At 38.5% G+C, this 25,216-nt stretch overlaps 1 protein-coding gene across 1 annotated transcript; it reads left to right on the top strand.

Annotated features, from left to right (window-relative positions):
• Positions 1-4,276: 4,276 nt before the first annotated feature.
• Positions 4,277-23,375, top strand: LOC146658621 (lysophosphatidylcholine acyltransferase 1). The gene is made up of 14 exons (XM_085422321.1): positions 4,277-4,697; positions 9,227-9,366; positions 10,463-10,677; positions 14,977-15,089; positions 15,217-15,277; positions 15,438-15,496; positions 16,848-16,882; positions 17,279-17,333; positions 17,450-17,532; positions 18,066-18,191; positions 18,530-18,683; positions 19,095-19,193; positions 19,552-19,693; positions 19,899-23,375. The coding sequence occupies exons 1-14, from the start codon at positions 4,575-4,577 to the stop codon at positions 20,123-20,125; spliced, it is 1,632 nt and encodes a 543-aa protein (XP_085278447.1). The 5' UTR covers positions 4,277-4,574; the 3' UTR covers positions 20,126-23,375.
• Positions 23,376-25,216: the final 1,841 nt, after the last annotated feature.

The raw sequence follows: 25,216 nt of genomic DNA, 5'->3' as shown, positions 1-25,216 counted from the left end.
GAGAGGGAATGAGCTGTCGCAGAAATGGGGGAAACCTTTTCCCCTATTTCTTTCCCCCTTCTTCTATCTCTCCATCCTATCCAGTATTAACCCTGTCTTATATGATTCCTGTCAAATGCAAATGTCACGACCTGATACGGTCAGCCCACAGGGCACTTTGGCTACATGCTAGTCCATACCCAAATTACAATATGAAGTTTAATGGTGTGTGCTAGTCTGTCTGTGCCTGCAAAATGAGCGTTGTGTGTATGTGTTTGTGTATACGTGTTTGACTGGTTGTCCTTGACATATCTGCAATTGGAAAAGCCATAAGCAAAAAAAAAAAGGAAAAAAAAGAAAACAGAGAAACATGACTGCTATGAGAATGAGGAGAAATCAAGTGTCACAATAAAAGTAAAGCCTCCAACATGCATCATCATTTTTCACACTATGCTTGAGTACCTATACAAGCATGTACTTGAATCAATAGGCTTGCAAAAGGGAAACTTTAAAAACTGCTGTGCACACACAATGCAATGCAGTTCAACACTCTGGCAAATATAAATGCGATTACTTTGAGTTTTCTGCACAGCGTAGTCTATTTGTGTCGCGTCTTTTATTATGAAAAATAAATAACTAAATAAAAGGTATTTCTAAATAAAAGTTATTTCCAAATAAATGTGTCTTAAACGTGTCAACTGCCCTGTTCACACCTTTTATCTGAAATGAATGTGTTGAAATGAAATGAACATATTTTCATGTAGGTACTTAAGACATACATATACACACCCTCTCACATTCTGCTCTCACTAGCGGCCTTTTACATCATTTGACATGGGATGGAAAGGAGTTAGTGAAGCAACTGGTGTTATAACTCAAACTTTTATTCATTTTTAACCAATAAAGCAAGCAATAAAAACTGAATTAAATAACATGTATTTATATTTTTTCTTCTTTTTTTCTGCTGACTGATTTCAGTTTAATGGTTTAATGTCATTTGTCAAATCTTTGTCTAAAATATCTTTGGCAATTAATCAGGAGAGCATGATGACTGTTGAGAATCAAAGGAAATATAATCTTCCACTAAAATTAGCTCTTTATGTTGAAAGTGACGTGTATTATGAACTACATGGGCATCAACAGCTGTGTGTATACGTAAGCATCTTTACACATATCATTGAGTGTAAGTCAGAATTACTGTACTTCTGATGGCACTGTGAGGTTTTCACCACTAGAGGGAAGCATATAATCGGTTATAAACTGGCAGTAAGGCAAGCCATTAAATAGGGTAAACAGTGTAAATATATATCACCATAAAAGTACTCCAGATGATACAAACATTAGGACCAATAATTCCTATATTATAACGTTTCTCAAACTTGATATTTACATATGCACATGACAGAATATGCATCTAAACATGTCTGATTTAGATACTTTCTGGAACAGAACTCTTTAAAGCCATAACAAAAAGCGGCTCAGTAGATAACGTTTTCTGCACATCTCTTTTTATTCTGACAAAAATGAGAAGGGAAATAATAAATAAATAGGAATTAATTCATTAATGACAATTCTGTGAAACTTCCCCTGTGGGATTCTTAAATTAGCCATTTAAACACAAAATACAAAAAGAAACATAAATAGCAAAACACCTCAATGCAGATTTTGGACAAGTTATGGAAACAAACAAATGAATCTCCAAATGAACTAAAGCCTAAAAAAATGGATGGAAAATACTTATTTTGTTTGTTTATTTGAGAATAGTCACAATGCAAACCATTAGTCCTAGATTTCGTTGTTTCATACTTGGTTAGTTGACTAACAAAGAGCCACTGTGTGATGAACTACGTTTGGGACAAATGAAATGTGTGTTTGTTTGGGGGTTTTTTTGTTGGGTTGTTTTTTTTGTTTTTGTTTTTTGCCTGTTATTGATTACTGATTGCTTATTGAACTGATAGGATATGTTGTCTGTATGTTCAGGCCTATGTCACCTTATTCATTTAAATTCAAATCTGTTTAAGCTACATATTTACAGTTCTGCAATTGGTCTCTTTGCAAAGCAGAAAAGACTGCTATCTCATACTTTAGAGTTTATCGTTTAGTTAAGTTAAGTTAAGTTAAGCTCTGTTCAAATTCACTCTCTTATTCTTCTTCTGGCTCCTCCTTTTAGGGTTTGCCACAACGCACCATCTGCCACAATCTCACCCTATCCCTAGCATCTTCCTCTGTCACGCAAACCCTTTGCATGTCCTATTTTACTACTGTAATGTTGGCCCCAAGAAACATAAGCCGGAGCGAATATTACGACAGCAGAACTTTTATTTAATACTGTGGTTTTGTACTGGGACACAGACACTCCCGCTCTCTCTCACTGCTGTCACGTCCGCTCTCCTCCTCCGACTGTCACTGCCAACATATAAAGAGAGACAATCACTGACAGATCCCCAGCACACCTGTTCACCCCGCCCCTGCGCCGCCCCGGGAGCTCACTGAGTCACCCCTCCTCTGCAGCTGGCCAGAGACCACACCCACGCCACAACTACATCCATGAATCTTCATTGTATACTGTCCTCGCCATTGTCTGACTCTCTTTATACATACCCTGCACCACCCCTTACGTACTTTTGACTTCCTTATGCAGTACCACAGTTCTTCTCTTGGTACTTTGTCATATGCTTTCTCTAGATCCACAAAGACACAGTGCAACTCCTCCTGACCTTTACAACAATTCTTCTCGGTCCTCAGGCATTTTTAGACAGGTCCACACCGACACAGGTCTGTCATTCACCCTTCATATTCACCCTACATAATTTCCCCTAGGGATCAATAAAGTATTCTGATTCTGATATTCTTCATAGCTGGCCTCCCTCACTCTTAGTAATCTTCTGCATTTAATGATTCAATAGCTGTCCTTCATCCATCCTCCCTCTTCATTCATCAGCTCCTGAAAGTACTCCTTCCAAATTCTCAACACGCTCTTCAGTACTCTGTCCTTAATCACCCTGACCTGTTGCACATCCTTTCCAGATCGATCTTTCTGCCTAGCCAATTGATACAAGACCCTTTATCCTTCCTTAGAGTCAAGCCCTTTTCCCTTGCCACATCCCTCTTTGCTGTACACCTACATTCCCAGTATTCGTGTCTATTTCCTTCATCTCCCCACTTTTTCTTTGTTGACCTCTTGCTTTGAATACTTTCCTGTACTTCCTCGTTCCGCCACCAAGTGTCCCTTTTCCTCTGCCCAGAGGATACATCGAATTCCTTCTTGGTAGTTTCCCTTTCCACTTCTGCTGTACTTTTGCAGTCACGGGAAACTCTACATGCACGCTACTCTACTAAGAAAACCAAAGAGCTCATTGTTGACTTCAGGAGACACAGCACTGACTTGGCCCCCCTTTACATCAACGGGGAGTGTGTGGAGAGGGTCCACACCTTCCGGTTCCTTGGTGTCCTCATCTCTGCTGACATCTCCTGGACAGACAACATCTCAGCAGTCGTCAAGAAGGCCCAACAGCGGCTGCACTTCCTGAGAGTCCTCAAGAAGTATAAGCTGAACTCCAACCTGCTGCTGACCTTCTACCGCTCATCCATTGAGAGCCTGCTAACCTACTGCATCACGGTATGGTACGGCAGCTGCACCATGGCGGATAGAGTGAGGCTTCAGAGTGTGGTCAAGACAGCACAAAAGATCATCGGCTGCCCTCTCCCCTCCCTGATGGACATTTATTCCTCCCGCTGCCTCAGCAGAGCAGCAAACATTATCAAGGACAGCTCCCACCCTGGGGTTTCAACATGTTCAGCCTGCTACAGGTGCATCAACACAAAAACCCACAGACTCAAAAACAGTTTCTTCCCCAAAGCCATAACCACCCTGAACTCACACATGCACCGATAACACAGCCGCCCCCCACAGCCGCTGCAGAACTGTGCCCCTCCAGCATGTTTGCACTGAGTAGGAGATGCTCTGTATCTCATAGTACAACTGTATAGTGACAATAAAGGTATTCTATTCTATTCTATTCTATAAATTTTAACCCACAAGCACACCGTATTTATGTGTGCTTGTGTTATAAATATTCATTTTTTTAAAAGTGAAACTAAATTAATAAATATCCTCCCAAATACAAATATACAAACAAAACGTAGAGCAAATTGATCAAATTATTAAAATTACGACATTTTTGTTAAATGTGAACGCAGCATCACACCATGCTGGGCACAGGGGATCGACATGGGTAAGAAAGATTGTCTTGCGCATGCGTGATGCATGACGAGTGGAACAGCGGCTCCGTTAGCATCCAAAGCTAGCGGACTGGTTTGATTGGGGAGCACGGTGTGGAGGAAGGACTCCTGCGATATCGGCGACTTCAGACATCCCCAGCTAATCCTCGAGCCAGTCATCATCCCTCCATGCTGTCCAAGAAAGGGAGATAGCGTTAATAGCCCTGCACTGCCAGCTCAATTAGCCACTGTCCAAGACAGATAAGGGACGCTACGTTTTGCGTGAAGAGCCTTCCTTTCAAGCAGAATCAGTTTTCTGACTGAAGTATTAAGAAATACAGCTGCAGCCACGACTAATATTACCTCTATAAAAAATGAGGTTGCCGAGTAACAGACAATGTGTGATGGAAGGAGATGGAAAGAAAATGGATCAAGCTCCACCGGTCAGAAACCCTTTTGTGCACGTCTTGAAATTCACCCCACTGGAAAAAGCAAAGGTAATTTTGTGTATGTGTTTGCACGCATTTTTTAACCTATTCATGCAGTTTTAGCTGCCCGTGGAACACTATCACTTTAGTGCGACACAGAGTCATACTGGCAGTTATTTAACTGATTCCCTTGATTGCATGCATTCAGTTGAGCTAGTATTAGCTAGTCAGCTAACATTAGCTACATACATGTTGCTTTTTCTCCGCTATCTTGTCGGTTCTACTGCCTTACTTGAATCCCCATTGAAAGCGCGGGGGGTCTTTAAAACAATCGCCTTAACTGTAGAAAGAATGTCCCATTTTACACACGACTACCTGATGTAAAGCTTGTAAATCACCCTGTCTCTATAATAGGAGAACGAAAGTCAGTTATTTGAGCATGGCTGCCTGTCCAAGAGGGGCCTAGCTTGTTGCTGTTTAATTGTTACTCCGGCTATTAGAAAGGTTTTTTGGTGGGTTTCACTATATTGGATGACAACATTTGTGTACGTCGTTTATTTAAACATGCTTCTCTTCTTTTTTGCTCTGGCTTCGTTGGTTATCGCGGTTCAATTAACACGTGAGGATTTGGAGAAGGGGGGTTGTAAACCGGCAGACACGTTTTTTCCAACCCTCCTCCTGTCTACAAATAAAATGGATTTCCCCACAGCTCTTAATGTTCAAACAATTTGCCTTTCTCGTTGAAGATGGAGCAAAACTTTATAGCAGCTATTCGTCACTGCTGCTGCACGTAATCAGATTTTGGGGCTTTCGGGCTTCTCTGCAAAAGGAGTTAATTGGAGAGCAAGTCAGGTTTGCAGCCACTAGGCTTACACTGATCAGTTTCACTTTAAAGTCATGAAACTGTTTAAGTGAGAAGTACAGACATCGTTCAGCGGAAATTTGAACCCTGCACAGATTTACCTCCTTCAGTATTGTCTTGTCCACTTTTGCTACGTGTTGCATTAGGCACAGATAATGAGAACCTGCAGTCATCATCTGTAAGCTTGAGTATTAGACTGTCATGTTCTTGAAAACTGGGACTGCATGCGAATTAAAGGCACACATGGCCCATGTGTAGTTAACCTCATATGATCTCTCGAAATAGCTGACACAGAGATGTGTGTGCACCTGTGCGTTCATTCTAAACAATTACTTGCAATTGACTGCTTATTCTTAACATAGATAATGTAATATGTGCTGTGTTAGTAAACAATGTGGAATTGCAGCACAGCTATGTGTTAGGTATTTTCAGTAACACAGCACAGTAGAATGGGAAGGCCAGAGTTTATGAATGAGGCAGCTCTGCCATTCTGTAATAGAGTATGGTGTTACAGATACACATAGTGACTAGGTGAAGGTCAAGCACATCTCTTTATTTGTTGCTTTTTTCCCCATAGAGACTGGAGGGAGAATTGAGAATGTGTGGTAGATAGGTGGATCAAAGCCAAGAGAATAGGCTTACATTTATTAGCCGTTCCTCAAGACTAAAACAAAAGTGTGGTTTCTCCAGCAAGTTTAATATATAAACAAAAGGGGAAGAAATAAAAACTTGTTCATGAGACTTTGAGTCTAACAACTGGACAACTGATAAGTGACACTCAAAGAGGCTACAGAGAGCATCGTGCTCAGGTCTTGCTTTCACATCCAAATGATCAACCCACAGAGTCTGTTTTCACTTCAGAGAGAAAGGGAACTGCAGTATGTTCTGTTTATTGTAAAACCGGACATTGTCACAGTCTTTCTAGTGAAACGCACAAACTGAAGAAGTTTGTGTTGCATTGGTGTTTCACAAATGCGAAAGACTGCCTCAGTTGTGTGGTGATAATTTAATTAAGTAATGGACAATAATAGCAGGATCAGAGGAGTTGCTGTCAAACCATAAAGCTTTAACTTTATATAGTTTTGCAGGCTAACGGCTTGGGAACTGATAGGCTGTTAATGAATTGAGAATTATTCTGCTTTTGCATATTTTTAAAAGGAATAAATTCTTTTCACTGCTTTGCTGATGCTCAAAGTGGATTTCTATAAAAAGAGGCAATCGTAATAAGGTAGATAATTCTTACTAATGGGGCAAATGACTAATGTGGCTAAATCTTGGATCAACTTTAGAGGCTTTGTAATTCAATACTTACCCATTCAATCCACATAAAGTTGCTCATGCAATGTCTGTAAACTTTAGTCAAGTTAATTGACTGAGAGCTGATCAGTAGGGTGACTTTATGGCAATATTTTGTGATGTTCTTGATTAGATTGTGGTCAGCCAATATTCTATTTCAAAGAACTGTTCCTGAGAAGCTTCAAAAGCTGGTGAGGTGTCACAATGCATTCTGCTAATCTTAGGAGTCTGATTTTGACAAGCCTAACCTAAAGGCCCAAATCTGTCTTTGTGTAGTGAAAGTGGAAACATTTACAACTTCTCATAATTGCACAAAACCGTACCATTAAATAATATTTCCTACATGAATGCCAGAACACAGGGTTCGCTAGCAAAATGCTGTCCTGTATATGATAATCGCTGTGATTCACTACTCGATGAGCGATGATATTGTGGTAACTTTTTAGTATAATTAGAAGTTTTATGTGGTCTGACATCAAGAGTGGGCACATCAGTTGTGTATAGTGCTTTGGAAAACAATACCTCCTGCCCCTTCATAACTAAATGGCCTTCAGCATTTGCTCTATAGTATCCAGCATCTACATCCACACTGAATAATAGTATGAGGGGTATGATCCTGCTCATGTAAAAGTTGTAGTTTATAAATGTTGAACATGAAATGACACAGAAAAGATTGCAGACTGCAGGTCTGATAGAGCATAGATTGATTGGCAGACCACTGCGTACTGTATTACTGTTGGCATTAGCATTGCGAAGAACCATCACTGTTCTCTAAACTAAATCTCAGCTTCATTTTTTTTTTTTTTTTCGTTTGAAAGTCCACTCCCAGAAGCACTGTCTTTTTCTTATACTTTTGCACGTTAATATTTCCAAATCAAGTGAACATTAAGGGTTTTCTTTCTTTTCTAACTCATCAGCGCTAAAACGAGAGGGAGTGGTTAAACAAAAACCCTCTGGGCATATGCAATTCGCTTGGATTTTTATTTGTCAATGCTGCTAATTCAGAGAAGTGTTTTACTATTAATTTGTTGGCATCTCCTTAAACACAGGCTAAAATCTATTGTTTTTGTATTTTTGCTGATATTTAAAAATGGAAGGAAAAAAAAACCCAAATGCACAAAAAATCATCTTTGAGGTTAGTGTGGAACTGCGTGTATAGCTGATGTATGATTATGTGGTTTAACAGTGCACATTGTTTTCAGCCTCTTGGGACTTTAATTAGGACAGAAAAAAGATTTATACAGTCTGTTAGATAACATTTTTATATTTGATTACATTATAAGCCCTAAAATAAAGTTTTTTTAGCATATTGCTATACCTCTTAAATTCCAAAGAGTCCCTTTACTAGCATTGCCTGTTGACATTCATGTATTCCTGTGCTTTGAATTGATCTTTCAACATTGCACAGGTTAAGACAGCGGTCCCCAACCCCTGGGCCTCGGACCAGTACCGGTCCGTGAGTCGTTTGGTACCGGGCCGCGAGAGTTGAGGCTCAGGTGTGAAATGTATAGTTTTCAGGGTTTTTATCGGTTTTCAGCGTTCTTTTGTTATTGTTTTTATCGTTAACTCTGTTTTCCTGGGTCTTTTCACGTGTGTTATGAATAAATCTTCTTTTTTTCGGTACCGGTACTAGTTTTATTTTGTTGTATTTATCCGCGACACCTTAAAGGCCGGTACGTGAAAATATTGTCGGGCATAAACCAGTCCGTGGCGCAAAACAGGTTGGGGACCGCTGGGTTAAGACATTCTTAACAACAGGAACCCCCAGCCCCCTTTTTTGAGAATGTGTTTGGCATTTTAAAATGCAGTTTAAACTGAATTTGCTGTTAGATAAGAACTCTCTCCTGATAAGGTAGGCCACTTAGACTTGATGTTTAACAGCAGTGCTTGCTATCAGGACAAATATTGACAAAAGATAAGGTGTGCTATCAGGGTCATGAATAGCTTTTAAATAAACAGTCATAACTGAATCTTTAGAGTGAGGTGCAAGGATTATCAGAGCCTCTAAGAATGCACAACTTGGTATATAACATGTCAGCTTTAAAGGATATTGCTTGTGAGTATAGGAAGTAAACCCATAAGACAAATTTGTATTGCGTAGTCTTAAATTATAGGAGCTATGTTTAGAGGCCATGCTGCAAACTCGCTGCCATTTATACTGTGTAGGACACACATATTAGGCACTTGTTTGTGTGTGTTGCTTATTTTACAAACACACAGTCATTTTACTTGTTTGAACTGCAGCCTGAGACCATTGTTGTTCGACCATTAAAGCTCCAGTTTGGCAACCTGAACAGCTATGAAGTTGCTGACATACCCATCCTGTAAGAGATCACTTCAGTCATGGATTCATTCTGTAGGCTGAAGTCATCCTTTTACAAATAAGAACTGTAGCAGTATAGAAAATAACTGATCTTTTTGCTTTTTCTCTATTTCACAGATTGCGTTAATGACAGTCACGCTATTCCCCATCCGTCTACTCATAGCTGCATTCATGATGTTGCTGGCCTGGCCTTTTGCCTTCATTGCCTCAGTGGGGCGCTCCGAGACCACCGTTGAACCCCAGTGCCTCTGGAGAAGGTGGGTGTTTTTTAATGTATAGCTTTCGATAATTAAAAAAAAAAAAAAAACAACTGGTAGAACTGGCTCAAAGTTCAGTAATTAAGCTCGAGTGGCTCCATAGTGTAATGATTTGCACATCGGCCTAAGAAATGAAAGATCCCTGGTTTCCCTTTGGAGTTGTGGGCATTCAAACATGGAGCTATGGCGACCCCTCTTGAATGAGGGAGTTTAGAATGCAGAGTCTAGTACTGTTAAACTAATGTGCATTGTTATGGTAGATTTGTGATGTGCTTCCCTTGCATTACTCATTTTATGTTTTCGAAGGAACTGCACAATGAAATTTGTCAAAGTATGTGACTTCCTATGTTTGTTGAGTTTGTACGATAGCATCCATGTTCAAACATGTTTTTGCCAATCCAGCACAGTCTTTCTATAATTTAGTTGTGGAGGTGGTGCCTACTTCCTCCTGACAGTAGCCAGTATAAATTGAGGAATTTATTGATTTTTAAGACAAGAAACAATTGCATAATCATGAGCATCGTTAATATCAAGTTTAGTTTGGCTGTTGACAGCAGGCCCTGTAGGGTTAAAGCACACAGTTCTCCAGCTAGTCTTTGCTGTCTTACTCACTTTATGATGATACCAACCAAGCACTTTTTGTTGAATTTAAAGCTCTGATGTACTTAAAGTGCTGTGTGTCAAATAGAAATTTTGTGATACTTCTGGTAAAAGGTGTTTTTTAGTGAAACTTAAATTATAGCTAGTTTCTTGATTGGCCTTGACTGGAAAGATGACGGATATAATTCTGTCTTAAGTTGTGAGATCTCACCGGTAATGTTAGTGAAGAAACAGCGTGAGAAGTAATACATTTGAAGAACTAGACCCCACACTGTGCATTACAGGTGGTTATGGTGTCAGTTCGCTTCTGGTCACCAATTATTGACGCAGTTTATTTTCCATAGCAACTTACAACACTAATCCTGTGTCCCTTATGACTCTATTGTGAATATTGGTACTGCTGTTTTAATAAATTATGCTATATCATTTAAAGTGTTTTCTTTTATTTGCAAGAAGTGAAAAGTGCTTCTCACACATGGATGATCTTGTTTTCCAGACTGGTGGACATCATTCTGAGAATAATCATGCGAGTCATGTGGTTTGCGGGAGGGTTCCATTGGATGACTGTGAAAGGGCGAAGGGCATTGCCTACAGAAGCACCTATCCTTACCCTGGCACCCCACTCTTCTTACTTTGATGCCATCCCAGTCACCATGACAATGTCCTCAATTGTCATGAAGGCTGAGAGCAAGGATATACCTCTCTGGGGAAGTAAGTAACCCCACCACCACACACACGAACACACAGGCACACACAAAAACAAAATCTCATTGCTCATGACAGTGAGTTACTAGATGCATTTCAGCAGCACGTGAGGGAAAGATGATATTTGTGGTATGTGGCTTGTACAAAGGGGAAGATTATCAGTACAGCATCAGTAAGACAGTTCCCATGACTTTGCTGCCGTTACAGTCAACAGGGGATTGCCCACTCTGATTTGCATTTAATTTTGATAAGTTAAAAGCAAGTGTAGCTTGGTTTTTGTTCAGCCTTGTGTAGCTTGGTATAGCAGTGCTATACCTCAAAAAAAAAAAAGACAAAGAAAATACAGATGCTATGCTGTAATGAAAGCAGATATTATACTCCAGAACAACACGTTTGAGTTTTCAACTGTGACTAAACAAGGTAATTTTGTTAAAAAGAAAAAAAAGTCAAACTTGAATGCTCAGTGTTACACTGTACTCACAACATTCTTTAACCCACAAACATGTCAAAAGGAGCCAAGTCAAAATACAAAATATAAGTGTCTGGATAAAAGACACTCAGACTAATGATTTTTTTTTAATTTTATTCATAGCCAGACATAGATCCCACAAAGCCAAATGCTTATTTAGCTAGCTGTGTGGCCTTGTCTTTGCACAACTCAGAGTAACATCCAGAGGACCGGCAGGACTTGCTTAGACGCACTCAGTACAATAATATAAGTCAAATCCTATCAACTAGGCTGCAAGTTCAACAGTCTTCTCAATTGCCAGTTCAGTCACCGGATCTTATGTCCCCGTAAGCAGAACATGCTGTGAAGGTGTTTATGTGTTATTTTTGCCTGCCTTTCTCCTCCTGCTCTGCCTGCTGAGTCAGTAATTAGCCACATTGTTAGTTCCAGGCTGAGTGAAGCTCGGCCAAGTTAAAGCAGCTTTACTTGTGTTGCAGGATTACGACCATATTTCAGCATATTTGTTTATTGGCAAATTGTCTGTTTAAACAATATGCAGTCAGCTATTATGATTTGGATTAGCTGGGCTAAAGTGTAAAAAATGCAAATGAATGCATTTGAAATTGTAAAAATATATTGAATTTTATGCTGTTATTCTATTGTTTCTACTATCTCAATATTGGCTTTCCCTAAAATGTTAAAGGGCCTCTAATGTTCTTTAGGGTGACAAGTCCTTTTGGACTTGCAGTAGGAACCAAGCACAAGGGCATGGCCACGTGGAATCCAGAATAAGCATTAAGACCTGATCAGCCAGAATGACGTGTGCAGAGCGACTTGTAGGGTTCTTGCGAGAGATGTAATCCCTTCCTGTCAGCAGACAGCTCACAGTTGAAATCATTTCTTCTTCTTCTTGTCATGGTCTCACCTTCTTCTTTCTTCATTTTGTTCCCTTACTACTCTCAAACTGCTCTCTTTCTGTTGACTTTCTGTATGAGCAAAGAGAGGCTTTTTTTTTTTTTTTTTTGGTCTCGGTAAAACGAAAGATGCTTCTGCTCTACAAAGTCTTTAACCCTAGTCTTTGCCTACTCAGTTTCCTGTTTGTCATTGCACATGTCCCTTTGCACGTCTACTAGTGCACAGATTGCACATATATTGGACTGTTCAAAGTCAGAGAGAGTCAGTATGACTTAAGGGGAACAGATTTCTTTAAAAAAAAACAAGATGAGGACAAATATAAAGCAGAGATGTGTTTCTGTTAGAGGAGTTAACCTGTGGAATAGTTATGACAGTGATTTAAAAAGGTGTAGTTCATTTTCCTTGTTTAAAAATAGAGTATTAGAAAAATATATAAATCAAGAATGAAAAGAGCAAAAAAAAAAAAAACCCCAAAAAAAACAAAACCTCTTGATTCTTTTGCTTTGATGTAGTTACTTATCTAAGGTGGAAAGTTTTTTTTTTTTTTTTTTTTTTCTTGTTTGTTTGGTTTTTGCTTTGTTTTATTATTTGCTTCGAGCTGCATGCAAAAAGATATTTTGTGAAAAGGGTTGGCGTAATAAGCAAATGCTTCAGCCAATACCTTTTGATTAGCCTTGTCTCATGCTTTCTTGCTTTGTGGTAGATCTTTGTTCTGTTTTCACTGAGATATTTGAATGCTAATCAATAAAAATCAAATCAAAATCAAAATATTTAAATTTGTTCTTTCAGTTATTATGCACCAACAATAATTTCACTGCATTACTCAAGAGTACTTTTTTGGCTGTGAAATGAGCAGTTTTGTTGTTACGGCACAAAGAGCGCTGTAGATGCAGTAGAGAAGGTCAGAAGGAGCTGCATTGTGTCTTTGTGGAACTGGAGAAAGCATATAAGGTGCCAAGAGAGGAACTGTAGTAGTATATGAGGATGGTGCAGAAAGTGTATGAGGACAGCAAAACAGTGGTGAAGTGTGTAGTAGACGTGGCAGACGGGTTCAAAGTGGGGGGGTGGGATTACATCGGGGATCGGCTCTGAGCCCCTTTTTGTTTGCAGTTATGATGGACAGGTTGACAGATGTCATCAGATAGGAGTCTCCATGGACTATGGTGTTCACAGGTGACATTGTGATCTATAGTGAGTTGAGGAGAGCAGGTGGTAAAGAGCCTGGAGAGAAGAGGAATGAAATTCAGTGAATGAGAGGGAGATGGGTGTAACAGTGAAGCTATGAGGGTAGATAAATTTACACTCCAGGGGTTAACCAGCCAAAGCAATAGACAGTGCTCTATAGATGTGAAGAAGAGAGTGCAGGCAAGGTGGAGTGGGTGGCAACAAGTGTTAATGTTCTCATTACACCTTACATTTTAGTGATAGGGCTTAGAAAAACAAACAAATAAATAAATGGTCTAGCATTACATTGGGCAGTTGCTCTGTACCTGATAATATGCACACAGTTAACTGGTTCAGCACTGTTGTTGTAGATTGTGTCAGTATGTAAAGGTTAAAGTTTGTTTCAAATGCAGGTGATTATCATCAACCAAGCCAGCAGCAGTGGACTGACAAAAGCTCCAGCGTGTAACTACTGCCAGCACAAAAACTGTATCACTGTCAACAAAATAAAAAGAATCATATCATATAGACGGACATAACAAATAGTCATACAGCCACCATTACCCCTGTTGTCCCTGGTTGTTTTTCACAGATCGATAGTTGCACTGACCATTACTGTTGTTTTGTTGTGCTCTGAATTGAAATCGCAGCCGGAGGTGTTTCAAATCAGTTATCCCATCATCTGACGATGGTCTCATGGTCATGAAAACAATGATGATTAGAGGGCTGTATGTTATGTCCTGTGTGTTTTAGTGCCACCTTCTGCCTGCTCAGAGTTCCTACAATGGAAACGTGGCTTATATTTAAACATTAGATGAATCAGAATCAGAATACTTTATTAATCCCAGGGGAAACAGTTGCTCAAGGCAGTAAGAAAATTAACTAGTTAAAAAACAATATACTACAAAATGGTTCTTATAAATACAAATAGCTCTAATATATAGATATCCCAATATATCAAACAAAATTGAATATGGATAAAGTTTTAATTGAGGTCCCTCTCTTATCATACTTATTTTGTTATTGTCTCTGTACAGTATGTGCAGATCTTAAAGGTGTGCAACTACTGCATTGTGTATGTGTGCTTTAGATGGAGGAACTGTACATAAAGATGACCACAGGCAGCAATGATTTCTTGTGTCATTCAGTGGTGGATTTGGGTAATCTCAGTCTGTCACCGACTGTGCTCCCGTGACTGGCCAGCATGTCACTGAGTGGGTGGGGGTTATTGTACAGAATTGGTTTCCTAATCTGTCATCAAAAGAGGAAGTTGACATCAAATGTGTGACAGTTTTTGTTCCTTAATAGCTGTGTTCCTTGTATTTGTGTATCTCCTTCTGTATATTTATGAGTTATACTCACTGAATAAAGTACACCATTAATTTTTTTTTTTTCTTACAGCAAAAGGAAATGCAAGTACAATGTAAGATATATTTAACAATGATTTAATCCTGCAAACTTTTTGTGGATCTTACAGATTTTCATAAAATTATGCGTTTTTGCTTGAAATGTATCTAATCCCAGTCATTATTGGATACGGTTTTTCCTTTGTGTTAAAAACTTTAGACTTTTGATTGAGTTTTGTGCCTGCAAAAGATTAGATCTCTGCCCAATTAAATTATTCTGTGTAGTGAAGCGTTTGTGCTTTTGATGTTTGACAGTTCTACATTTACGATTGGGATATTTATTGCAGAAATAGAAGTATTTGTTGTTTGCAGCAATGGCTTCTCAAGTAATTTCTATCTGAATTTCCTCCACTGTCTTCCTTCTGCTTCAAGCTTTGATTAAGTACATCAGGCCGGTGTTCGTTTCCCGGTCAGACCAGGACTCCAGGAAGAAGACTGTGGAGGAGATCAAACGCAGAGCCCGCTCTGGAGGAGAATGGCCTCAGGTAAGTTGGTGAAGTTATGCAAGAGTCACCATGTTGCACCAATTAAATGCATGAATGCCATGATCTGTTTTTACCAGACATTGCAGTAAACATCAACCACTAACTAGTTTCCCTCTCATACATACAGATCATGATTTTTCCAGAGGGAACGTGCACCAATAGATCCTGCCTAATCACCTTTAAGCCAGGTAAGTACCCATGTTTTTTTTTTTTTTTGTTTTGTTTTCTTTTTTAACTGTGTAATTGCTATTCTAATTTTTTCTTAGACCAGCATGTTTCCTTTACAAATATAACAGATGAAAACTAGTCTCCTGTCTTGTTTTTGTTGTTGTTTTTAAATCCTCGTAGGGGCCTTCATCCCAGCTGTACCAGTGCAGCCTGTGGTCATTCGTTACCCTAATAAACTGGTAAGTAAATTGGCAAAAAGTTGTTTTTTTTTCCCCCCTTAGCCTTTTTGTCATTAGGTGATAGATTAGAAATAGGAGCTGTGAAATGTAGAAAAAAACAAAACAAATCTAGAATCGTGTCCTGTGGCATTAATTCATTTTATTTGGAAAAGCACTCATCGCCCTTTTTGTTCCTCAAACCAATTGACTGGTTAACCATGATGCTTTTGTTATGGAATTTTCAAATACCCAAAATGTTTTGTTGATTGATGCCAATTTGTTTTGCCATTTTTTTCCTCATGATGGCACTATTGGCTTTACTTTTATGATGCCGAAATTCATGCACAATGATAATAACTGTGCAATGATGCACAGCAAGGCTGTTATCTGCTGATATCACAGCAAATTATCTTACTATGACTGCAGAATTTAGTCATTCAAAAGCATAACAGCTTTCTGAGACATAATTTTACATATGAAAATTATGTCTGATGAAAATGAAGTCGGTGTCCACAGCTAGAGGAAAGAAAGGGGGTGGGTTCCACAGCTTTAAAGAGTTAAAAGCGATTCCAGAAGAACTTAGTTTTTCAGCCATATGAAATCACTCTAGCTGAGAAAAAACGCTAGTGATGCCCATTTTGCCCATCTGTATTCAGCCGCAAAGCATTAGAACGAAGTACAGAAACCAATTTTTAATAACTTCTAGCTAGTCTGTGTGAATATTAATTCCTGGGCTGCCTCATTTGCATTTAATAGGTGTCATTGCGTGAGAACAGTAGACTTTTTAATATAATGGTAATAAAAAAAAAATTCAGTCTGCCATGAAGCATAATGGATTTTGAATTTTATTGACACACATTATCTTACTGTGTTTACATTTAAGGGATTAAACATAGCATTTCCATTTTTTTGGAGCAACCTTATTTTGGAAATGTCCATAAAAGGATAGAAGCCTTCCAAAATTTAAAAGAATAAATAATCATTAGCACAATGAATCTCTTAGCTTTGGAAACCTAAGCACGTATCCAGGTGAAGTGTAAAGCTAATACATGTTTTCGCTCTGAGTAAACGCATCAAAACTGTAACATATTGAAACCTGTATGAAATGCTTGTTGGGGGTGTCTGAAAAATGTTTGTCCAAACTGAATTTTAATGTGCTAGAGTTGAGTATTTAATTGCACACTTAACTTACCATAAAATAATTACACTGTAATCATTTTTAAACTGATTGAAAATAAGCTGCCTGTGAGAAAGAAAGCTGGAGCAAAGTTATCACTTGAACCAAGAAATAAAAAGTAAAAGTGTGTTTGAGAGACTAATAATTTGTCTCTTCTTCATGTGGTTTGTTTGTTTATTTATTTATTTTTAACAGGACTCAATCACATGGACATGGCAAGGCCCAGGAGCGTAAGTACAGAATTTCACACTTTCTTAATTTAACACTTTGTGCATTCTTTACATACTGTAACTAACATTGTTTTAAGTCAAAATCAGACATAAATAAAGAACTAAACTCAAAATGACAAATATGGAAATTGCATAGTATTTACACACAATCTCACATGACTTGATAATTTGACAGTGTTTTAATTAATTTATTCTCGCACGTTACCTTAAGCTTTCCCAGCTGGAACTTAAATATTAAAGGGTTTGAAAATTTGTGCATTAAGAAAATTAAATAAACAACAAGAAAAATGTAAGAGGTTTTCAGTTGACGTGTTGTCTGTGCAGGGCTCTCCTTTTTTTTTTTTTGTTTGTTTGTTTGTAATTTGTTGTTGTTGTTGATGTCCTGTTATTATCCAGATTCCAAATTTTATGGCTGACACTCTGCCAGTTACACAATGAGTTTGTGATAGAGGTAAGTGTGCATTACTGTCAATACAGATAATTGCATATCTACCCGTATGAAAAATATGACTCTGAGAGAGATGCTAATGATTTTAAAAAAGATATTTTTGGGGGGGCTTTCTACAGTTTCTTCCCATCTATACACCCTCAGAGGAGGAGAAGAAGAATCCTGCACTCTTTGCCATCAATGTGAGACGTATCATGGCTAAGTATGTTGAAATAATTGATCATATTATATACATTTCAACAATTTATGTACACAACACAAAGTTGACTGAGGTTATTATTCCAATTCCAATTTTGCTTCTTCATTTAAAAACGGTGAATGCAGTGAATGTCTCTAGCTGTAAAGTTGTATTAATCCACATCTTTTAGATTTCCATTGTCATCTAATTATTAAATAAAGTATACACTGTTTAGAAACTTTGCATTTTTCTTTAGAAGTATAATAATTATATATAAAATACAATCCTAAATGAATGTGAACCACCTAGTTATCATTGTCTTATGCTGTGTAAGGGCTATACTTGCCTATTAGATTACTACATTTTGTGCATTATTGCTTTGAGCTACACATGGGGAAACTTCAGCTCTGCAGATTCATGGAGAAAACTTGGAACATTGTTCCCAACTTCAAAGTAGATGTATCAGATACTTTCTCTGCGTTATTGGCCTTAAGCAAAGTTCATATTGATTTGCACAAACTGATGTCCCATCATTATCTCTCCTGTGTGGTGCACAGAGCCCTGGGGGTACCCATCACAGATTATTCATTTGAAGACTGCCAGCTGGCCATGGCAGAAGGCCAGCTGAGGCTGCCAGTCGACACCTGTCTGCTGGAGTTTGCCAAGCTTGTCAGGAGACTGGGGTGAGTCATTCAAACTTTCCAAGGCAATAAACCTATCAAAGATGACTAAGTAAGGGGCACAAGGGTGAGGAAGGCAAAATATTCTCCCAACACTGCAGGGATTTAGCGTTTTGCCTAGCAGAGAATGAAAGAGTCGAAACAATGAAAAACATGTAGCTTGTTGGGGGGGAAAATGCAAATGAGTAGAACGGAGCACATAAATATTATACAGTATAACTGTAAAGTCTATAGAGTTGTCATAGCTTGCTCATTCTCAGGAGCACAAGTCTTCTCATTTTTTTCCCCTCTCTCTTTGCTTACACTGTTATTCTTATGTTATTATGTCATCGCTGTCCCAGATTGAAACCACAGAACTCCGAGAAGGTTTTGCAGGAGTATGGGAACAGAGCCAGGAAGCTTGAGGGGCAGAAGCTGGGACTGGAAGGCTTTGCACACTTCCTTGATGTGCCAGTTTCAGATATGCTGCGAGACATGTTTGGTCTTTTTGACGAGGTAAAAACTGCAGCGACCTTTTACTAATAACCATGATTGCTCTGCAGTCTTTCACAGTGGTTACTGCTGCTACTTGAGTGCATTTTGTTTTATTATTTTCACGTTTAGTTTTTATTATGCAGATACAGAACAGCAGTTTTAGAAAAATGCACAACTGAAGCAATATTCGTTCTAGTTTGGGGCGTGATTGAAGTAGTCTGATGAGAAAGTGCTTCTAGAAAACTGGATTGTATGCGCTTTCTTTAAACTAAACTCAGTGTGCATATTTGCATAATGGAACCTAAACAAGAAAAGATTTGTTGCTGCAATGTGTTTTTGACCTAAATGGCTATCGGCCAGATGCTTCTGTGAAACATAGCAGTCTTGCTCACAGTCTGATTTTATTTTTATTGTGGTCTCTTGTCTTTTCAGCATGAAGATAACAGAATGGATATTAGAGAATATGTGATAGCCTTATCTGTTGTATGCAGGCCTGCCAAAACTCTGGAAACAATGAAATTGGCCTTTAAGGTAAGATTTATGCTTATCTGACCAACTGGCAGAATAGTTTTGTGCTTCATAAGCACCAGCATAACATTTGCTCCATTAACGCATCTTCTGGGTAGTACATTTATATTTGTCCCATATTTCAAAACCTTTCAAAATGCTTGATGAAGTGTGCATTTAGGGTTTCACTGAAGCCGATCAGTTACTCTGGGTATCTATAAATCAGCTTGATGAAGTAAGGTGAGAAGAGCATGATAATCTTCTCTTCTTACTTGCTTGATATTTGAGTTGAGCAAGGGCTGTCACCTTATATGCTGTTCAAGTGGCCCTAAAGCAAAGCCAAGGAGAATGTTTTAATCTTATCATATTTCCTCTTCCCCAGATGTTTGAGGCAGAGGAGGATGGTGCCATCACAGAAAGCGAGTTAGCAGTTATACTTAAGACAGCTTTAGGCGTGAGTCACATCAGCGTGTCACATCTGTTTACCGCCATTGACGTGGACAACACAGGGAAGATCACATTTGGTAAGAGATCGAATAAAACGGCCATAAAAATATTTCACTGAATTCTTTTGAGCTATAATTAGTTATCAAAGTGAGTTTTTTTCCCCCTCATGCATTGGATTAGATTTGACAACCAGGACACTTTATTTTAAGATGCCCTCAGTCTCTTGGCAGTTTTTCCTAATGCTGCCTTTGTGTCTGGCACCCCCATGTGGTCTTTTCGCAGACAAGTTCAGAAACTTTGTGGAGCACCACCAAGACTTTGCTGACGACTACCTGTACACAGAAAACACAGACCTCCACAGTGCTCCCTACAATGATCACCAAACCCAACCCAGCCTGTCGACACTGAAAGTGAAAGGAGCCGCCGCCACCAGCAAAACGGCTAATGGTATCTGTCCCGAATTCAGCGACCACGATGGCACAATAGATGGACTCAAGAAACACAACTAAAAGAGTTTAGAGAAATTGGATGGGGAAAGCAAACCCCTCTCCTGGTGAGAGGAGTGTTGTGTAAGGAGAGCTGTAAATTGCTGAATAAGAAGGGACTATCTTTCATTAATCACAAATACAAAAATCAAGTTTACCATAACCTTTTATTACCATTGTATCCGTGAAATTTATGAGATTTTCAGCCTCTAAAAGGTTTATTTTGTTACTTTTTTTTCCTCTTCCATAGTAAGATTTGTCAGAATGCCAAACAATGGCTGTTAGGGTTACAATACTTGAATACTTGAAGCGCAGGCACATATTAAAATTTCTAGGGCAAATTCTTTTCCCTCTAACAGAGTATGGACTGTCCTTTTGTTTGATATTTTTTTTTATTATTTTTTAAATATATAAATGAGGGGAAACTGAACAAAATGAGCCCCCAGTCATCTGTATTTGGTTATCATTGATTTGTAACTTTTATCCATTTCCTCTCTTTATGATAGCTGCCTTTTGAGTAGAAAGTGCAGAAAGGATGGGCTCAAGTTAATTTAAGCAGGATTGAGGATTAAGTGCTGAAAAAGGAAGGCCTGAGGGTACCAGTGACAACTGTTGGACTACTTGAAGCATTTAGCTTCAATAGCCACATTTGAGGTTAACTAGGGTCTCTGCAAGTTTGTGGTCGTACTTGCTATGAGCCTGGTGTGTGTGGATGTATTTGTACATAAATATAATATTTGATTTCGCTCAGGGTTCAGAGACAAAATTGAAAAACTTGTATGATGTCACAATTTTTGGCGTTCAATGGATCACATGCATGTACATTCCACAGTTTGGTCATTTCTCACCCGCATAAGTTTTTTTTTTTTTTTTTTTTTATGTTTTAAAAGAAATTACACTTGGACCAAAAATGCATTTGATGATTTCACGTCACCTTCTAGGTTTGTTACTGTCCTTTTGAGCTAGTTGTGTAATGTTGAAAAGAGTGGAAAAACATCACTGTACGTGACCACTGAAAGCACATTCAGTTAAGTAGCTTAGTTGGATATTTTAAAGGCAAAAGTGTATTTTCTGCATTACACTGTTATCCTTGTAGGACCATATTATTGTCAATTAATCTTCCCTAATGACTTCCAGGATGGAGTTTGCTCCTTAGTCATCTGTAACATTGTGCTTCATACACCCCATTTGAGGGACCAGTCTGTTGTTTGAAATGTCCGCCTGTAATTTTACTTTTGGATTCCCCCCCCCCCCCCCCCCCCCCCCCCCCTTCCCTCCAGGGGGTCTGATTTAGTCACTCAGTAAGGGGGTGAGGTTGTGATTTCAATTTTAATGACAGTGAAGGGATTTAATAAAAAATTAAGGTTAAGTAGTTCCTCATTTAGTTCTTTGGTCAGATTTTTATTTTATTTTTATTTTATTTATTTATTTTATTTTGGAAACAAATAAAATGAGGGATTTTGGGAGATTATTTTAAATCACATTTCCATCTCATCTGTGATCATTCATAGTGTATATGTGTATCCCATTATGGCTTTCAGTGAAGCAATATTTCACATCTCTTAAGCCTTCTCAAGATGTATGCTTTTGAAGAGTTCTTATATGCATTTTGAATATTCCAAATGCAGGACATTTTGTGAATTTTTGATATACGTATATGACTGATTTTTATTTTCACTGCCATGACAAAGATCTGTGATCTTCTCTGCAGATTTTATTGTTGATAAATGAGCCACATTTTATTTTTCTTTGTGTAATAATGCAGTTGTTTTTGTGCTGTATTCCTCTTACACTATGAAAGGTTTATTGCTATATTATTACTACTCGTGATGATAGCCTTGAATCTGTAGAATTTTTATGCGAAAATCAAGAATGTATAGACAATCTTGTCACAATTGGAAGCCACTCGGCACTGATCTCCAGTGGACATTTTCCTAAGGAATTAAGGTTTCAAAAGTTTTGTTTTCTGTCTTTTTCACACACACACCCCCCTTCCTCCTTGTTTTACTAATGTGTGATGTGTGCAGGTTGAACTAAGTAAAGTGTGAGTGTGTACATATGTCGAGCCCTGAGGTGAAGAACCGCCACATGACGGGCCACATCATACAGACACTCCAGACTGCACACATGTCATGACAATCTTTTGGTATTGTCTCCATACTTTGTCATTGAAGTTTTATCGATTTGTGCTTGCACTTTAGTAGCTTTTCCTTCTTAAATATTTCACATTGCTCTAAAGCATGTTGCATTTGTAGACAACAGTATTGTAGGTCATTTTAATGTGATTCTTTTTTTCTCATGTATTTGTTACAGTAAAGGGAGCACAGAGAAAAGTATAGATCACAAAGAAAGCTGCCCCCCCCCCCCCCCCCCCCCCCCCCCCCCTTCCCTTTTTAGCCCTACTTTTCTGCAACATCTCAGGATTGTGGAAATTTTGTAGCCTGAAATTGAATTTGTGAACTTCTGGGACTTGGCATCAGTGTAAAGATTTGAATGACTTAAACCTGTTTGCACCGTGAAATGGATAAGTATTAAATGTACTTCTTAGTGATGTGATTTTTCTAATGCATAGTTAACAGTTCACTCTGTATGTTTGAAACCATACTGTTTTTGTATATAAATGGGGAATCTTATTTTGAATTACGGCTGAAACAGGAAGTCAATATTTCAGCACCTGACAGAATGCGATTTATTGAGCCACAGTAACCCCTCCTGCAGTTTTATTTTAAATGGAAAGCTCCACTGGACGGTCAGAGGATGATGATGTACTATATGTATTCAAGTCAAAGATCTGCTTTTTATATAGTCAGTATTTATATTCAGAACAATTCTGCATTGGGGCTATATGAAAATACTATTTAAATTTCCTTTCATGACTTTTTTGTCTCCCTCCACTCACATATTTTCATTTCAGGTACCTCAGTAGAGGCAGTGTTTTTCCTGACTTTGTATCAGTCTGAGAAAATGTAAACCTATGAGAGAACTTGTATGCTATTACTGCCTGCTTAAACAGTTTATCTAACAGTGAGCCTAAGACGAAAGACTTGTGTACTCTGAAAGAGCGATATTAACTTTCTGATGGCTCACTGTATATGGACCATGAAACTGAACTACTTTTCTCCTGTAGCTTTACTTCAAACTTTTTTCTGAATAAGTTTTTGTTTTTATTTTGTTAATGCATTTTGATGATTGAGAGTTTTGAATTTGTTCAGGACTGCTATGATATAACTTGTTAATGTGACTCGCCGATGGAATTAAAGAAGCATCAACACTCCTCCTGTCTGTCACAGTGTTATTGGGTCATTCTGTAACAGAGGTTTTATTATGTGAGGTTGGGGTGCAATGACTTCTACATCAGTACAAGAAAGCCTTTGCAGTGAAAAAAATTTCTATTTGTAATTATGAATTTAGCTTTACTGTATAACGCATGTTAAAGATATTGAGGAAAGTGTAATTGCAGTATCAATTCTTAAATTGTTTTAATCTTCCATATATGCCTTACATCTATAACCATGAATTATAAGGTTGATAGAAACGTAGTCAGGCCACATGTTCATACAGTCATCTATTTTCTTGACCTGTTATTGCAGAAATGCCTCCCTCTTGAGGAAACACAGAGAAAATGCAGTGGGTTTTTTTTTGTTTGTTTTTTTTTTCTTTTAAGTCCAGTATGTTGAGCTGCAGTAGGCTGCATGACGGAGACTGGGGTAGGAGAAATCCATAATGGTACAATTTAAGTTAAATATCTAGCAAATTATGTGACTCACAATACGTTGAGGTCATGTTTATGAAATGATTTGCACAAGTATATTCAGCCATTTAATTTCCTTCCAGCTCTGTTTTTTGTCAGATATACTTTGGTCACCTCTCTATAGACGTTAATCTCTGTTCTGTTCACCCAGTTCCACCACTTTGAGCCACAGTGAAATGTTTTGACATAAATTATGTGCATGTGACACACTATCCATGTACATAATGGGTTACTCACAGACATTCAGAGTTCACAGGGGATGGATGCTAACAATACTGGTCGTCCCTTGACTTTTCCTTTAGTTCCAGAAGTGTGTAATTCAATGAATTTATTTTCCATGCACTCTTGTTACTTAGGGGCCTCTATAGTGTGACCTCTAGTGTGTAGCAAAACTAGGCAATTCTCTCTGCCATTCTGTAAAACATCCAGCAACAATATGCTACCATGCTTGCATAAACATTTAGTACAAAACCTCAGTGTGTATGTACTCCCTGAGCAATTACCATGGCTGAAGACTCTTCAGTCAGTTGAAACCAATTGCTCAATAACTGTATGTAAGAGTTATTATTGTTCCTTTGTGGTTACCAGAGGCTTTGTATGTAACTGAAAAGTGTTAATGGCATTTTCCCAATTAGAGAACACAAGTAAGTTTAAAAAAAAAAAAACTGTTTCAAAAATAATTTATTATTGAATTAGACTTTCAGGAACCCCCCCTGTGATGCTCAGGAGGTTAAATAGGTTAGTCTGTGGAGGGGAGGAATGTTCTTATTGTCTGAAATGAGTGCTTATGCTCATGACTCAATGGGTTAAGAATTTGTCCTCATTCCTTCTCCTGTGTTTCTTTTTCTCTCCTTTCATGATCAAGCAGACGGCGCTCACAAGGAGAAAACGGGCTTGTGCATCTACTAACCCTCTCAAATCATCATCTAGATGTAACTGCTTATTCAAAGGAGAAAACTCATTAGAACGAAAAGGAAAGTTTCAGGTTGTAGTAGTTACCAGCCAGTAATACTGTATTACTGGCTGGTACTGTACTGTACTTCTTCCCATTTTAACATTTTTCTCATTTTCTTTTCCTTTTGCATTGCCTTTCACTTCCTCCTCTGCCATTCTTTCCTCACCCTTGCCTATCTTCTGCTCCTGCTTGCTCCCCTCCTCCTCCTCGTGACCCTTCTCCTCTGGGTCTCAGCTGTTGCATTTATGAAAACAAGACACTCGATTATGTTCAACTCATCGTTGTCCAAGCTCTGTCGGAAACCTCATAATTCCAGCACGGCTTACATCGACCCAACAACTTCTGATACGAGGCTTGAAGGATGATTGCACTTTAAAGGTGTGTGCGTTGTGTATTGTGTCAGTTGAGC

The sequence above is a fragment of the Rhamphochromis longiceps genome, linkage group LG11 (assembly GCF_057381845.1).
Source record: "Rhamphochromis longiceps isolate RC_006_pf linkage group LG11, R_longiceps_female_GT1.1, whole genome shotgun sequence".
Classification (NCBI taxonomy): domain Eukaryota; kingdom Metazoa; phylum Chordata; class Actinopteri; order Cichliformes; family Cichlidae; genus Rhamphochromis; species Rhamphochromis longiceps.
Note: the sequence above shows the minus strand (reverse complement) of the source record. Positions and strands in the feature narration are given on the sequence as shown.